This window comes from Oryzias latipes, chromosome 19 (assembly GCF_053564925.1).
Source record: "Oryzias latipes strain Hd-rR chromosome 19, Olatipes_Hd-rR_3.1".
Taxonomy (NCBI): domain Eukaryota; kingdom Metazoa; phylum Chordata; class Actinopteri; order Beloniformes; family Adrianichthyidae; genus Oryzias; species Oryzias latipes.
In genome coordinates this window covers 18,194,108-18,209,137 of record NC_136255.1, presented here as the reverse complement: position 1 = coordinate 18,209,137, position 15,030 = coordinate 18,194,108, and the positions used below count along the sequence as shown (strand labels likewise).

At 40.2% G+C, this 15,030-nt stretch overlaps 2 protein-coding genes and 1 long non-coding RNA gene across 4 annotated transcripts; 1 reads left to right on the top strand and 2 right to left on the bottom strand.

Annotated features, from left to right (window-relative positions):
* phkg2 (phosphorylase kinase, gamma 2 (testis)) lies at nucleotides 1-3,671 on the bottom strand. Its single transcript, XM_004080358.5, has 10 exons — nucleotides 3,453-3,671; nucleotides 3,100-3,201; nucleotides 2,822-2,997; nucleotides 2,681-2,735; nucleotides 2,535-2,600; nucleotides 1,622-1,785; nucleotides 1,450-1,540; nucleotides 1,214-1,367; nucleotides 993-1,118; nucleotides 1-917 (listed from the first exon to the last, which is right to left on the bottom strand). The coding sequence occupies exons 2-10, from the start codon at nucleotides 3,192-3,194 to the stop codon at nucleotides 672-674; spliced, it is 1,173 nt and encodes a 390-aa protein (XP_004080406.1). The 5' UTR covers nucleotides 3,195-3,201; nucleotides 3,453-3,671; the 3' UTR covers nucleotides 1-671.
* Nucleotides 3,672-4,517: 846 nt separating this feature from the next.
* rnf40 (ring finger protein 40) lies at nucleotides 4,518-14,721 on the top strand. 2 transcript variants are annotated; one of them, XM_020712155.3, is made up of 20 exons: nucleotides 4,518-4,651; nucleotides 5,077-5,222; nucleotides 5,323-5,490; nucleotides 5,675-5,975; nucleotides 6,208-6,408; nucleotides 7,748-7,866; nucleotides 7,985-8,131; nucleotides 8,352-8,426; nucleotides 8,516-8,635; nucleotides 8,772-8,951; nucleotides 9,120-9,255; nucleotides 9,518-9,639; nucleotides 9,736-10,001; nucleotides 10,718-10,835; nucleotides 10,923-11,072; nucleotides 12,407-12,619; nucleotides 12,712-12,837; nucleotides 13,720-13,860; nucleotides 13,981-14,082; nucleotides 14,292-14,721. In XM_020712155.3, exons 2-20 carry the CDS (start codon nucleotides 5,085-5,087, stop codon nucleotides 14,466-14,468), a joined length of 3,000 nt encoding a protein of 999 aa, XP_020567814.1. In that variant the 5' UTR covers nucleotides 4,518-4,651; nucleotides 5,077-5,084; the 3' UTR covers nucleotides 14,469-14,721. The 2 variants fall into 2 exon arrangements, with proteins under 2 accessions (XP_020567814.1, XP_011486467.1); XM_011488165.4 differs by having other exon boundaries at nucleotides 9,518-10,001.
* On the bottom strand, nucleotides 5,468-6,685 carry LOC105356558 (uncharacterized). The gene is made up of 2 exons (XR_002292509.3): nucleotides 6,575-6,685; nucleotides 5,468-5,918 (listed from the first exon to the last, which is right to left on the bottom strand). It is a non-coding gene; the product is annotated as an uncharacterized LOC105356558 (long non-coding RNA).
* Nucleotides 14,722-15,030: the final 309 nt, after the last annotated feature.

Here is a 15,030-nt window from a genome sequence, read left to right as displayed (position 1 = left end):
TGAAATAGTATAATTTAGACATCTATTTTATTGTCAATAAAACATCTTTTTGCACTTACAGTACAATGAATATCTGCATATGTACAGTTTTGTACATGCAGGCACTTCTTTGAATTAGACTGTAGAGGGAGCTGAAAGGTTAGTTGTCACAGTCAGTGTTAGTGGGTTTCTGGTTGAGGGAAGTGTGCGTGCATGCGGGCGGCATAACTGAACGCAAACACACTTGACATATGGTGAATATTTCATAAATATCCTACAGTACGGATACATAACACTAAATTACCTCTGAGATTGAATGTGTTATTTAAATATCTGCAAAAACGACGGATCACAGTGCATTTATTCGCCCCATAAACTGCAATAAAATCCTAATTACATATTAATAAATGGTATAATTTATGATCTTATACACTGAAAAGGTTGTGCAACCCCACTGCAAAAAAGCAGAACAAACACGATGAGTTCCAAACATATTCGGATCAACACGCAGATAAGAAACATTAGACCATCGTGCGTTGTTCAGAGTCGAGGTATGCGTTAAGGCATGAAAACGTGCTGATCCCTGAAGTCCACATCTTAAATATAAACAGTAACATAAACAACAGCAGTACTCATAAGACAGCACATGCACATGGTTAAAAAAAATCATTATGCCTAGGAATGAGGAGGTTTTATGTTTCAAAGTCCTCCAGCCCCAGGAGCATGATCTTCGCCGTGTTCTGAAAGAGAGCTGCTCTGTTCTGCTGCTCCCCTTTCTTCACCCAGTGGCCGTAGATGCGGAAGGCGCAGCCGTCGATAAGCTTGCGGACACCGCGGATGGAGTATGGATCTCTGGCCAGCACCTCGCGGGTCAGTGGCCGCACCCTACGGTAACGGCTGTACATTCTGATGCAGGCGAGCACGCTCACTATCAACACCTGGAGAGGCAAAATGATTCAAGTCTTTGCTGTGTTTTGTTTTTAAAGCTGCTAATAAAAGAACTCCAAGCTCACCCGAAATGTCTTTCTGGGGCTGAAGAGGCGCACATCCTCTTTCTGGTACTGTCTGAAGAAGGGGTGTGCTAAAGCTTGCTCTGCAGTGAGCCGGGCGGCTGAGTCCACCACCAACAACCTTGATATCTTTAGGAAACATTAAAAAAACAAAAACAAAAACGCTATTATTCAGTAAAAAGCTTTAAAACAACATCTTCCACATTCCAAAAAACAAAAATTACCAGATCTTTCACAGTGTCCGAGCGGTCATCCCACTCTGGAGAACTGAACTGATACCGACCCTCCATGATCAGCCGCAGCATCAGCATCTGTTTGCGGTGCCAAAACGGCGGTGAGCCAGCTAAGAGCGTGAAGAGGATGACTCCACAAGCCCATCTTCAAAAAAATATATAGATGCACAAGATTGGAGACAACATGGGTTGCTGTTTTATTGTGAGACAAGAAAAGGAAGACTTACAGATCAACCTCTTTGCCATAGCCTGGATGCATTTCATCCATGGAGCATTTCAGAATTTCTGGGGCCAAGTAACCAGGCGTTCCACAGAGTTCTGATTATACACAGACACAAAAAAACAAAGTGTTTTAGTTCCACGACCACAAATCCAAGCCTCTGCACCACTTAGACCAACCTCTGAGATTCTTCCCGGGTTCTAGCTGCACTGAGAAACCAAAGTCAGAGAGTTTGATGTGCCCATGATCATCTAGAAGAATGTTTTCAGGTTTCAAATCCCGGTGCACGATGTTCAGCGAATGCAGGTACTGCACAGCCTCCAGCAGAGCGCGCATTATACTCCTGAGAGAAAGAAAAGAACACCGGTTGCACAAACGGTTTCCACTCACACAGCTATGAAACTGTCACACACGTGAAAACTGTGTTTACTGATTGAAAAAGGCTGTTGCAAAGTAAAAATTTAAAAATCCCTAAAAATGAAGCACAAAGAAGCAAGAATTTGCAAATTTTGGATTCAGGGCAAAATAGACAAAACTAAATATTAAAAAAAACTATTTTGTTTATGGATCATCATAACTATTCTTAGAATAAATGTGTCAAAAAATGTGGGATGTGAACTTCAAATTGATAAACTGTAACATTAGAAGCTGTTATTCAAAGATTTAAAGACCTACAACGATGAAAAATGTGTTTTTACCATGTTCTCATGATATATTTAAATTCTCAGGACATATTTAAAGACAATTAAGCTTAAAATTGCATATCTGAGTATTTTTTTATTTAAATCATTTTGAATCAGGAGTAGACGCAAAAATGCAGTTGGAAAAAGCTTATAAGTGTGACGTAAAAGCAAATACGGCAAGCCACAAGCTCCCTGCTCTGCTCCATTCAAATGCATCTGCTTGTAAACAACGAATAAACTCCTGCCGCTCTGCAGAAACTAAGTCCTAGAAAACGATTTGGGAAAGAATGAAACCATCGGGAACACTTTTGAAATAGATCTAGCGATGATCAGCGTGGGTCTTTAATTAATAAAAAAAATCTGTACTAGGGTCGAATTCAAACAAAGAGGCTGTAAAAGTGGGGCTCACCTTGTCTCCTTCTCACTCAGTGTTACCTTTTCTGTGAGGTAGTCAAACAGCTCTCCTCGCCTCATGCTTTAATGCATAAAACGGTAGTTATTTTTTTTACAATATTTAGCATTTAAAAGCATTTAACTTTCACTTTTTATACTTACAGGTCAAACACTAGAAATATGAATGTTGTGGACTCATAGGAATCAATGAGAGTGACTAAAGGGAGACAAAAGATAATAAAAAAGCATTTTAATATTATAAAATCAACAACTAGAAGACTCATTTTGCAGGAGGGAACCTACTGATGGAGGGGTGTCCCTTCACCATGTTGAGAAGGTGGATCTCCTTCAGGGTGGAGCTTTTCACCTCCTCCAGCTGCTGGGCTGTCATCTTCTCGGCGGTGATCTCTATGATTTTCACGGCCAGCTCCTGCCCCGTGTGCCTGTGCACACACCGGCGGACCACACTGCTCACCCCCCTGAGAGGGGACAGACGCACGTGAACGCACCACGACTCCATCATTAGCGGCAAGCGGGACGGAGCGCGTCAGAGAACATCCTGTTCTTTCCTTTCAGCTCACCTGCCAATAACCTCCTTCGGGTCATATTTCTGGTAAAATTCCTTCGCTCCCACCCAGTCTGGCAGCTCGTCTCCAACAACGATGTCCTTGGTCATGATGGATCTGTGTAACGGCATCAAATTTTACTCACACGCGCACCCGACGGGGACGACTTTAGCTAACTCTTGGAAGGAAGTTTTGTTGGGACTTCGTAAACATTTAAACACCCCAATTGCTCGACATAAACCTATTTTAAAAATGTACTTGTTGTGATAATATCAATGTACAGCATGGACTTGTCAGTCAGGGTAGAGCGTCTTTGATTTGGCCTTGTCCTGTGAGCAGGTTCACTGACCGACCAGGAAGCTACTCACCAAGCAAGTGTGCCCAAAAACTGCAAGAAAAGGACCGCGAATATCAGCCGAACTGATACCCTCCGCTCTGGGGATTTATGTCGAAGCCATAACTGGGTTTTACCGAGTCGTGACGGCACTCCAGATATGCTTAAGAAGTTGTCTCCGGTTAGAGCAATGTTTACATTCTGGTCAAATTCCTTCAAAATCGTTTGAGACCGGTTTGATGCTGTGGCGGCACTGCCCCCTTGAGGCGGGAGTCTCGCAGGACGTTTGTGTCCAGAATTCACAACAACAATAACCATACAATAAATGTTTATTTATTACATTTTTAAGTATGTTTAAAAAAAGAATGTAGTAATATGTTGCACTGGTTTATATTACACTTTGTGTGAGTTTCCAGGTTTAAAAAAAGTTGAATAAAATAAAGTTTTTTTTTAGGACAGATTAAAAAATTAAGAGCACATAACAGAATATTGGACAGTTTTGTTTGCATTAAACAACATACTCAGTCACGAATTTGAAGAAGAAATATAGTAAACATAAACAACAACAACACAAATTCTACTTGGTAACTTAAAAGTAATTTTCACTCCCTTTGTTGTCATCTATACCTTTATTTAAACATATGGACACATATTTACATATGAATTTGCCAAACAGCATCACTTTTACATTAATTTTCCTTCCTTAATCTGAAAGTTTTTCTGTGAAAAAAATACTTTTGATTAATTGATTAATTACTGGATTGATTTCAGAGATTTTGGCTTTGACCATTGTTGAGCTTTCGACTAAGTTGATGTCGAAGTTTAGGACGGTTAAATAATAGAGCTGAATGGTCACATTAGCCTCCTATATAAACATCCCTTATTGCCTTTTTTTGCTAACTAAATAAAACCTGCAAGATAATTGACAGTAGTTTCCCCAACGTTAGCTCTATGAATGTTTATACGTTAGAAGCTTTAATGATCTAGGTAATCTTGCAACTAGTTACTTTGGTTGTTCTGCTTTAATTCCCTTAATCCTATATTAGAGGACAAAAATTCAATTTGAACTACTTGGTTAGCTTTTATATTGTCTGATGCAAGAAGCTCAATGTGAGGGTTTCGGGTTTTTTTAAGTAAAAAATGAACACTAGGTGGCGATAGTACTACAAGTCTTTGTGTTTCAACGAAGAAGAACAGCATTTCCTGACGCCTCCTGATACGTTTCTTGCTAAGGTCTGTTGTGTCAACATTTCCAAGATATTTGTGTGTCTTTGTGAATATGTGCATATAAGTTAATGTGACATTTTAAACGCACAGCTTATGTAGGAATGGTCAGTGAATTGAAAATGCCGAAACAATGTAATTTTATGAGCTAAAGAAGAAGCGCTGCTTAGCTTAGCTAACCATTAGCTTAGCTAGTGTTGGCAAGCTTAGAAAACATACATTGATTTGAAAAGAGAGGTCGATATAATTTTGATTGTAGCTTTTACTTTGTGATAGTTTGAAGGCATACTAATGTTATTGTTTCTGTAGCTTAGTCGGAAGACAGTTTTCCTTCTTTGAAAGTGATCTTTTACCGGTTGTCATAATTTGCTGAGAAAAGGATGTAGGTTTCTGACAGATTGGTACTAAATATGTTTATGTTCAATTTCATGCAGGAGCAGACATGTCTGGTTCTGGGGGAGGGAAGCGTCCCTCAGGAGGGGATAGCCCCCCTGGTCCCCCTGAGAAAAAGAGCAAGAAAGAGGAGAAGACCACCACCACACTTATTGAGCCAATACGTATTGCTGGAGTCTCCTCTACGGTCTGTCATTTGGTGTATTTGGTGTTTAGAATTTTAAATCTTCACATGATTTAATTATGCCATTTTTTTAAACTGAAACTAAAATCTGTCTTATGTACAGGAGGAAATGGACATGAAGGTTATCCAGTTTAAAAATAAGAAGCTGTGCGAGCGCCTGGAGCAGAGGCAAGCGATGGAGGATGAGTTACGAGAGAAGATTGAAAAGTTAGAGAAGAGACAAGCCACTGATGACACCACTCTTCTGATTGTCAATCGCTACTGGTCACAGGTACCTTATTTATTGCAGTGTTAAGCTTTTAAATGTAAATAATGCATTCAAAAACCAGCTTAAGACAGAAGCTAAATCCTTTGGAATTACTCACTAGTGAGCTCTGCTCTTAGCAACATGCCACTGTCAGTAATAGTCCTTAAATTGATCCAGTGGATTCTTCTACGTTTTCTCTGGTTTACAGTTGGAAGAGAGCGTAAGGTTGCTTCGCAAACGCATTGAGCCTGAACAGCCTGCTCCGGCTCCTCCCATGGCACCAGTAGCTGACGCCACAGCAGTTGATGACAGTGGTGTCAGACTATCTTCGCCCCGCTCTGAAGGACCAGCGCCACCCGTGCCTGAAATCCAGAGCGAAAGCGAGCAGATGGACCAGCAGCAGGTCGAGGAGCGTCAGGAAAAAACCCAGGAAGAACAGCAGCCCCCACCGCCTGCCGGGTCAGAAGAGTTATTGACACAGACCGAGCCAGCACCAGAATCAAAAACAGGTTAGCATTTTGGGCTAAGTTCATTAAAACTTTAATTTTACGCTGTTCATTGTCAGTCAATATCTTTAATTGTCAAAATGGTCCCAGGAGTATAAATTTTGTCTTTTTAAAATTTTTTAAAAATGTTTTAGAACAGAATTTAAAGCTTCTGAGTTTGATCATATTGATGAATTATTCAGGAGCCCATTGTTTTGGTCCCTTGACTATCCTTAAATGGTTTTATTTTTTGCAGACTCAGCACCGCCTCCCCCTCCATTGAGTGAAAATGCCAAGGGGTTTTTGGCTGTGCTCGAACAAAGTACAGAGGAGGAACTGGCCTTGCATCTCCAGGACCGCATGCAGTTCAGCAAAGACGCCATCGCCCAGCTGGTGTGCGTCTTCGACAGACTGCACAGCCGCATTGACAGCATGTGCAGAGCAGCTCAGGAAGCAGGTAACAATTCAAAACTCCTCATTAGAAACACATTCATACACTATGCTCCAAAATAGCAATTAGCATTTTCCTGGGTTTTATAAGTAATTAAAGTTGTATTTTTGATAATTAAGTTAGTAATTTTCTGTTGGCAAAACTTCCAGAAATGCTGAAGAAACAAAATTACCTTCATAAGCTGTCATGTCCCATGTTAAGAAGAACCTGTTCGCATTTCCATATCATAAAAGCTGAGTTCAATTTCATTAGCCACACCCGGCACTGATTACTGCCAGGCCTGTTGAATCAAGAATTAACCTAAAAAGAAGCTGACTGAGAGGTCAAGTGGTTCAAATATTAGTCCAGCATAAAGAAATTCAAGAACAAATTAAAAACACTTTTTGAAATGTGCCACTCAGAAAACCCTTTTAAATGCATTTTGAAGATTTTAGGTTTTCAGGAAGTCATTATGATCCACAGAGAAAACTTTACAAAGTAAAATAAAATACCTCATAACACATTATCTAGTGGGACAAAGGGAAATCCAGGGCAGCATAAAGGATTTTAAGCCTAATTTGCTTTAGTTGTGATCTGTATTTATGAGTTAAATAAGAATAATTTTGGTCAAAATTGATTCAGTGTTTTAAGAGTTTAAAGAGGAAGTTACTGCTGGCAAAGAACATAAATTCGTCTTTTATAATGAACAGACATCTTTCTCCTGACTTACAAGGCATTCTGAGAAATTATTCTTTGAATGGTTAAACTAAAAATGCTTTTCTGGGAGTGATGTTCGTAGTTAAAGGTATAGTAAATATTATAGTCTTTACAAAACAACTTATTGTAACAGTCATGATGTCTGGAGCTTCATCAGCTTTTCATAACTGCCAAAACATTAATTTTTATACAATTATTATCTTATCTGTGATCTAAAAAGTGAGGAAACTTGGTTCCTACAACAAAGGTCCAAAACGACAGCAGGAGCAACTGTGAGTTAAAGAAATAAAGCAGATTCAGATTTTAAAGTGAGATAAACCAAGTCATTTCAGATTCTGTGCCATGAGCGTAGAAGAGCTGCACATCCTCAACAACCCTTGAATATTTTTTGGCTGAAACTATTCTACAAAGAACATTTGACCCAGAGTCTTTCACATCCATGTAAAAAATATATTTCAAATTCTTGTTGTTTTTTCTGGTTAGGTTTGGGAAGCAATTACTTTTTTTCTATTCAGGTTCTATTCAAATAAAACGTGTAATTTAAAAGTAATGCATTTTAAATACATAGTCAGATTATCTTTGTGTAAAATCAGAATGCTCCAAAGAAATTGTGTCCAATTCTTAGAACTGTGTGTTTCTGTGTTGTTAGCATGTAAAGACGACAACCACCCTGACATCATCCAGAACCGCACATTGCTGGAGGAGAACACGCGACTGCATGAGCTGTCCACGCTCCTGCACGGGCGCCACCACAAGATGTCAATGGAGGTAAAGTGTTTCCTCTTTTGGATGTTTTTTTTTTTTTTTAAACCCACATTTATCTGTGTATTTCACATGTGTGTTTCCTTCGTCGTTGTTATAGTTGTTTTGACTCATTGCCTTGCAGTACAATGAGCTGGTTGACAAGGTAACAAGTGCAGAGACGAAGGTGTCTGAGATGGAAACAACGGTGGAGGACCTCCAGTGGGATATCGAGAAACTTCGCAACAGGGAACAGAAGCTGAACAAACATCTGGCTGAGGCGATGGAGCAGGTGTGTTTGTGTCGTTGTTGGAAACAGCTGCAAAGTATTTTTTTTTGTTTGTTTTTCTGTCAGTTTACTGATGAGACTCAAAGCGTCATTACTTTTCATTTTTTAAGCACATATTTTTATTTTTCTCAGAATCCTACTTTGAAAAAATGTTCCTGTAGCTGATACTAAGTGTTTCTATCTCTTGTTCGTTCCTTCTTTAAAAAACAAACCAACACTGCAGCTTAAATCTGGCTACAGCAGCTCTGGCAGCTCTGCTGGACTAGCTGGAGGGCAGATAACTCTGAACATTCAAAAGGTGAGTAGAAGGACTCTGCTGAAGTTCAAGACCCCCACTTTGCTTTCATCTAAACCTCCACTTGTGATGCATCTTGTTTTGATTTTTAGTTTGAAAGTCTCAATGCAGAGTTGGAGCACAACCAGGAGTTGGCCAATAGCCGCATGGCAGAGCTGGAGAAGCTTCAAGCGGAGCTTCAGGAGGCTGTGAGAGAGAGCGAGAAGCTTAAGGTTGTCTTCTTGTCCCTCAGCGCTTCCACCACCCACATACTTCCTTCTTTAAGTTCTTCCTATATAAATATGGATCACTAAACAAAGATTAAGAGTTTTTCAATGAAGATCTCAACAAAGATCCACATTTTTTCAGATGGATTTGCGCAATATTCCAGAAGAGGTTGTGAAGGAAACGTTGGAGTACAAATGTCTGCAGTCTCAGTTCTCTCTGCTGTACAACGAATCACTCGGGGTCAAAACTCAGCTGGATGAGGCACGAGCTCTCCTGCTTACAGCGAAGAACGCTCATCTTCGTCAGATTGAACACATGGAGGTGATTTCAGACATATTCGTCTTCTTTCAAATTCCAGTTTATAGAAGAACGCAGATTGAATTTCCTCTTTCACGCTGCTAAAGATTTCATAATCCGGATGAGTAATATTGTGTATTAATAAATAATGCCAGAATCTTTGCCAACAAGATCTTTCTTTTTGTACTTAAGAGTGATGAGCTGTCGCTTCAGAAGAAACTGCGAACCGAGGTAATCCAGCTGGAAGACACTTTGGCTCAGGTGCGCAAAGAGTATGAGATGCTGCGCATCGAGTTTGAACAGAACCTGGCAGCCAATGAACAAGCAGGTGCGTCTTCCCAAAACACCTTCACATGAGCCAAGATGGTAGTAACCCACAACAGATGTTGTAGATCAGCTGTGAGCTTTTAAATGAAGCAGATTCTTCATTTTAATAACAGAACAGGGAATTCAAAATGACAGTTTTTTAAAAAATCAGATCAAGTGATGCATTTTCTTTATACTTCTGTGCATTTTGCGATCAAAGTCATCACTTCCTGCTTGATTATGAAGTTGACTGTTGTGTTCATCTTGTGTCTCGTCTGGTTTAGGACCAATAAACAGAGAGATGCGACATTTAATTAGCAGTCTTCAAAACCACAACCTTCAGCTAAAGGGGGATGTGCAGCGATACAAGAGGAAGCTGCGAGAAACACAGATGGAGATAAATAAGGTAGACGATGATTGGTTTTCATTTTTGACAGGTTGTTGCAACTATTTATTAAAAATATCAATGATTCTTAAAAAATTGGTTTTGTTTCCCTCCCAGCTACGTTGTCAAAGTGGAGAAACTGGAGTTTTAATTCTTGAAGAGGCCACAAGCGATGGCGTGGAAGTGAAAAAAGAGGAGGATGACGACCAGGAGGAAGAGGAGGAGAGGAGGAAGGAGCTCGAGAGACAGCGGGCCCGGGAGAGAGAGAGGGAGAGGGAGGCTGAACGGGAGCGAGAGAAGGAACGCGAGAGAGATAGGCAGCGCAGCGACGAGTTAAAGAGGAAGGACTCGGACACGCTGAAGATGCTCCGAATAGAACTCAAGTACGTCACTTATTTATTCTGTTCAGCAACAAAAAATGTTTTTTAAATGAAATCTTTTTTTGCTTGGACACAAAATACTTCCAATTATTAATACCATTACAAATTTTAGTCAGAAAATGTGATCTTAGAAGAAGGAACAAAAGGGAAGAAAACAACTAAAATTAAAAAACTAAGAGAAAAATGGAGAAAAGAGACTAAAAGTGAAAACGTGGAGGAGAAAATACAAATTTAGAATTTTTAGAAATGGCTGCCATATCTTACAAAAGAGGCCCTGATTCCTTTTCCTGTTAAGTCTTCTTCCTTCCACTCTGGCTCACCCCATCTCACTAAAACACAGGCAAAATCTGTTCTTTTACTCTAAGCATCTATTATTAGTTTTTCTAAAGGGAAGGCTAACAATTTTATGAAGGCACATGATTGTGTATTAATAGTAGACCATAAAGTGGCTTTTTTTATCTAAATTGATTTGAAAACTAGGTAAAAATCTGGCACCAACAAGCTTTCACAACTAGACAGTTCTGAAATACATATGGCAGGGATCCTTATTGGTCACTGGAGGGAGATACGGAGTCTAAGTTTGTAATATTGTTTACTGTACTTTTTTGACCACAACACCTTCACCACATGTTGCCTCATTGGTTTAGATGAAGAGAAAAAAAAACAGCTGAAATTCTTTCTCTCATCTAATGTCGAAATCGAATGTTGAACTTTTTCAGGAAAGCTCAGGAATCCCAGAAGGAGATGAAGCTCCTGCTCGACATGTATAAATCTGCTCCAAAGGAGCAAAGAGACAAAGTGCAGCTGATGGCGGCGGAGCGCAAATCTAAAGCAGAGGTTTTTTTTTTCCTCTTTGTTTACCCTTTCAGTTCATGAATAGATTTAAAAGATGAATGCTTAACCCCTTATCTCAAAAACCTCCAGGTGGAAGACTTCAGGATGCGAGTGCGAGAGCTGGAGGAGAGGGAGAGGAAAGAAAGCAAGAAGCTGGCTGATGAAGATGCCCTCAGGAAGATCCGCGTGGCTGAAGAAACTATTGAGCATCTACAGAAGAAACTTGCTGCAACTAAGCAGGTATTTTTGTCTCTCAATCCCATTCTATCAAACTAGAAAAGTTTTATTTGTACACGTTTCAGCCACAAAAACATCCATATCACAATTCATTATTTTCTACTGTCACATAAAAGTTTGACATTGACGGAAAAACGGAGATCATTGACCGTACAGATGTTGAAGCCTTTGGGACTTCACTGAGATGTATACAAGCTGACAGCTGTTGTGGAGTGAAACTAGTGTGATGATTATCATGTTTGCCTCCTAATGTTAGACTGGAGCTCAATAGGAACTGAAAGCTGCTCTCATTTCTCTGCTCTAATCAGCTGAGTTCACATGAAACCAAACCTTACTGTCCTGCTTTGAAGCAACAAGATTGTTGCTGATAACCTGCAGGTTTTTTGTTTTTGTCTCGTCTTTGTGCTTTTGTTGCATTGTTGGTCAACGGTATTCAAAATCGTTTCAGTAAAGAATTTGCTATAATATATTTAATTACCTCAAAATATTTATTTATCAGTCTTTACTTGCGACAAAACAAAGATTCAAAAATGAAAAGCAACAAATTTCAAAAACTAAAATGTGGATAAATTCTTTTGGATGTGAAAGATTGTTGTGGGTTTTCACCTCGATTCTAAATTGAGGGGAGACTAAATTTTTATGGAAAAGATCATATGAAAACCACAATTTGAAATATATTTAATTATGATTTGCATAGATGGGGGAAAAAACAGTCTTGAGAATCTTTGTTATTTCAGTGTTTGGAGTTTGAGGGGCAAAAATAGATTGGATGGAGTCTGTCGCTCATCATCATCTGAACACTTTTGTATCTCATTTCATGCCATGAAGATATTTTTCTTTTTTATTTCAGTTGAAAGCTTGTAAAGCTGTGTATTAAAAGGTTGAGTTTTACAAATGAACCAAAAACAGTTTTAGTTGCATCAGGGGAAAAAAACTGTGGTTTTTAGATGTGTGGCCATAAATAACGAAGCTTAGTCTGTCAGTCTTGAGGTTCAGGTTGCAGTTCCTCAAATGATCACCAAGAGAAAGTTGCAAAAAGGAGCTACCGGTATATAAATGAGGTCGATCTGTTGCGTGGGTTGTGTGTTTGTGTGCTCTGTCACACGCAAATCACACAATGTTCAGGTGCCACTCTGATATGTGTCTTTATTTCAAAAACCTTACATTAATATGTTGCTTTAATTGAAAGTGTGACAAAGAGCTTGTGTGAAGCCTTTCATCCTCACTCTATGAGTAGTTTTCTTTCTCTTCCTAACATTTTAAACAGCGGTTTTTCAGGTTTATTGCTTCGGTCTCTACATATTTTCCCCTAAATCGGCTCTTGCTTTTGGTTTCAGGAGGAGGAGGCTTTGCTCAGTGAGATGGATGTAACTGGACAGGCCTTTGAGGACATGCAGGAGCAGAACAGCCGGCTGCTGCAGCAGCTACGGGAGAAGGACGATGCCAACTTCAAGCTGATGAGTGAGCGGATCAAATCCAATCAGATCTACAAACTGCTGAAGGAGGAGAAGGAGGAACTGGCTGACCAAGTTCTCACCTTCAAAACCCAGGTGGGACGTGACTCCCCCCTAAACCTGAAACTGACAGGTTTCGTACTCGAAAGCAGGAAAAACACCAATTTGCTACTTTTGCTCTCCTGCAGGTGGACGCCCAGCTGCTGGTTGTGCAGAAGCTGGAAGAAAAAGAGGGAGTCCTGCAGAGCACACTGGCTGCTTTGGAGAAGGAGCTTGGTGTCAGAACACAAGCGCTTGAGCTCAACAAGAGGAAGGTGAGAAGAGATGTCAGCCGGTTCCCCTTCACCCTTTTACAGCGGAGCTTTAGCTCCAGGGTTTTCATTCTTTCAACTACTGCAACTTTTCAAACATGTACAGCGTTGACGTCATTTCAGCAGATTCTGACGTTTTCAGCTTTACGCTGATGTTGCAACACTTTGCTTTAGTCGAAGAGTTGCGGTATGTCAAAGAGTGTGTGTTATTTAGGTGACGCCAGTGACACCTCCGGTGATAAAGGGTCAAAGAACAAATGATGTGCATAAAGTAATCACCAAATAAAATAAAATATAAAAGCCCCCCCCCCTATCTGATGTATTTGCATGGTGCTGTTAAAAATACACCTACTGATGAAAAAGCGAGAAGTGGGACCCTGCTCTTTGTTTTTTTACATAACATTTGCTGTGATTCAGCCATGACTTTGTTGTCACTTTTCAAATCTCGGTTGGCCAAAATCCCAACCCATTTATAGATGAATAATTCATGGTTTGATCACGTTGGTTAAGCCTGTGCCAGTAGGGAAAAATGCAGAAGGTGTCAATCAAGCTGTCGGCTGACTTTGCTTGCATTACACTTCATTTACAAAGGGAGCCTCTTACCTGTTTATTCATTTTAATGAGAACATTTTCTGGTTAAGTTAAGCTCAGAACAGGGTAAACTAGTTGTATCCTCTGGCTGTCTGCCTTAATCACCGAAATCAAACCAAAATCTTGAATTGCAAATCATTCTTTGAAATCTATTGTTAACAGGAAAAATGAAAACAAAAAGATTAGCCTCATTTGCCACTTTAGCCATGCTGACTCAACCTCCCCTCTGCCACTCAGGAATCCAATTTAGCTGCTGTTTTCACTGAGTGTTCCTGCTTCCTTCCCCTGCTGCAGGCGGTGGAGGCCGCTCAGCTGGCAGAAGATTTGAAAGTGCAGCTGGAGCACACTCAGGCCAAGCTGAAGGAGATTCAGGTCTCTGTGGCGGAGAACCGCACCGCCCGCGAAAGAGAGAGCAGCAACCTTAAGCGGGCGCAGGTACGCCAATTCCCAAGCGCATCATGTCGATGAAAATCTGCTCAAGTGCCTCCTGAGTTTCTGGGTTTGGGTTCATGTGAAGCATTAAGCTCTGAAAACCGTGTCCTCTCACCCCTGTAGGAAGATCTATCCAGACTAAGACGGAAGCTTGAGAAGCAGAAGAAGGTGGAGGTATACTCTGATGCAGATGAGATCCTACAGGAGGAGATCAATCAGTACAAGGTACAGTTTCCAGTTGACTTTAAACCCACGGCTGGAAATGGGAGCGCAAAAGTACCAGCTGCACAGCACATTGAGACTAATTAAATCTGTAGCAATTCAGAGTAAAGTCATTCTAGTTATGCCCTCAAGTCTGTTCTATACGATAAACAGAGGTAATAAGGATGTTGGCTAGTCAGTAATGGCGCACATGTGTGTTTATTTGTCTTCAGGCGAAGCTGCGCTGCCCCTGCTGCAACACGCGAGACAAGGAGACGGTCCTCACCAAGTGTTTCCACGTTTTCTGTTACGAATGTCTGAAGATGCGTTACGACACCCGACAGAGGAAGTGCCCCAAGTGCAACTGTGCCTTCGGAGCCAATGACTTTCACCGCATTTACATCACCTAAAGTCCTGTAGAAAACAAAGACACAGAGAAAAAGGAGAGACGGAACCAAAGGAGTGATTAGAGTACAAACAAAAAGGAACTGAAGATTTACTCAAAGCCAGATGTGTTGAGGAAATCAAACGAGTGTTTCTCCGTGTTTTAATTTTTTGGGACTTTTTTTTTTTTTTACCACATCATTGCCATTTGCTGACCAAACATAGTGCTTTATCTAATTGAGTCTAGCTAATAAACACAGATGTTTGTGTAAACAGTGATATATTTTTGTCTGAGCTGTTTATGTCGTTTTATCATCTCTAAAAGCTCCTTAAAAGCACAGAAGAACTGAAGTGAAATGTTCTTGAAGTGTTTCTTTAAACTGTTCTCTTCTGCTGGTGTCAGAAATCCCTCAAAACCTTTTCAAGAAGTAACTTAAAACTTTTCAATAAAAAAAAATTAAATAAAAAAGCCAAGCCTAACAGACTTAAAGAAAACGTGTTTCTAATATATGGAGTATCAGAGCCAGGTTAGTCTTACGTCTTTGCTTGGGCTATAGGATTAACAATACCTGAGAGACATTAAGGCTA

Excerpts from the sequence above, each read along its gene's own strand:
- phkg2 (XM_004080358.5), bottom strand. The coding sequence starts at position 3,194 with ATGACCAAGGACATCGTTGTTGGAGACGAGCTGCCAGACTGGGTGGGA. Across the intron at positions 1,119-1,213 it reads CGGACACTGTGAAAGATCTG|ATATCAAGGTTGTTGGTGGT; the intron begins GTAATTTTTGTT and ends TGTTTCCTAAAG. Across the intron at positions 918-992 it reads GCCCCAGAAAGACATTTCGG|GTGTTGATAGTGAGCGTGCT; the intron begins GTGAGCTTGGAG and ends TTGCCTCTCCAG.
- rnf40 (XM_011488165.4), top strand. The coding sequence starts at position 5,085 with ATGTCTGGTTCTGGGGGAGGGAAGCGTCCCTCAGGAGGGGATAGCCCC. Across the intron at positions 6,409-7,747 it reads CAGAGCAGCTCAGGAAGCAG|CATGTAAAGACGACAACCAC; the intron begins GTAACAATTCAA and ends CTGTGTTGTTAG. Across the intron at positions 8,427-8,515 it reads TAACTCTGAACATTCAAAAG|TTTGAAAGTCTCAATGCAGA; the intron begins GTGAGTAGAAGG and ends TTTGATTTTTAG.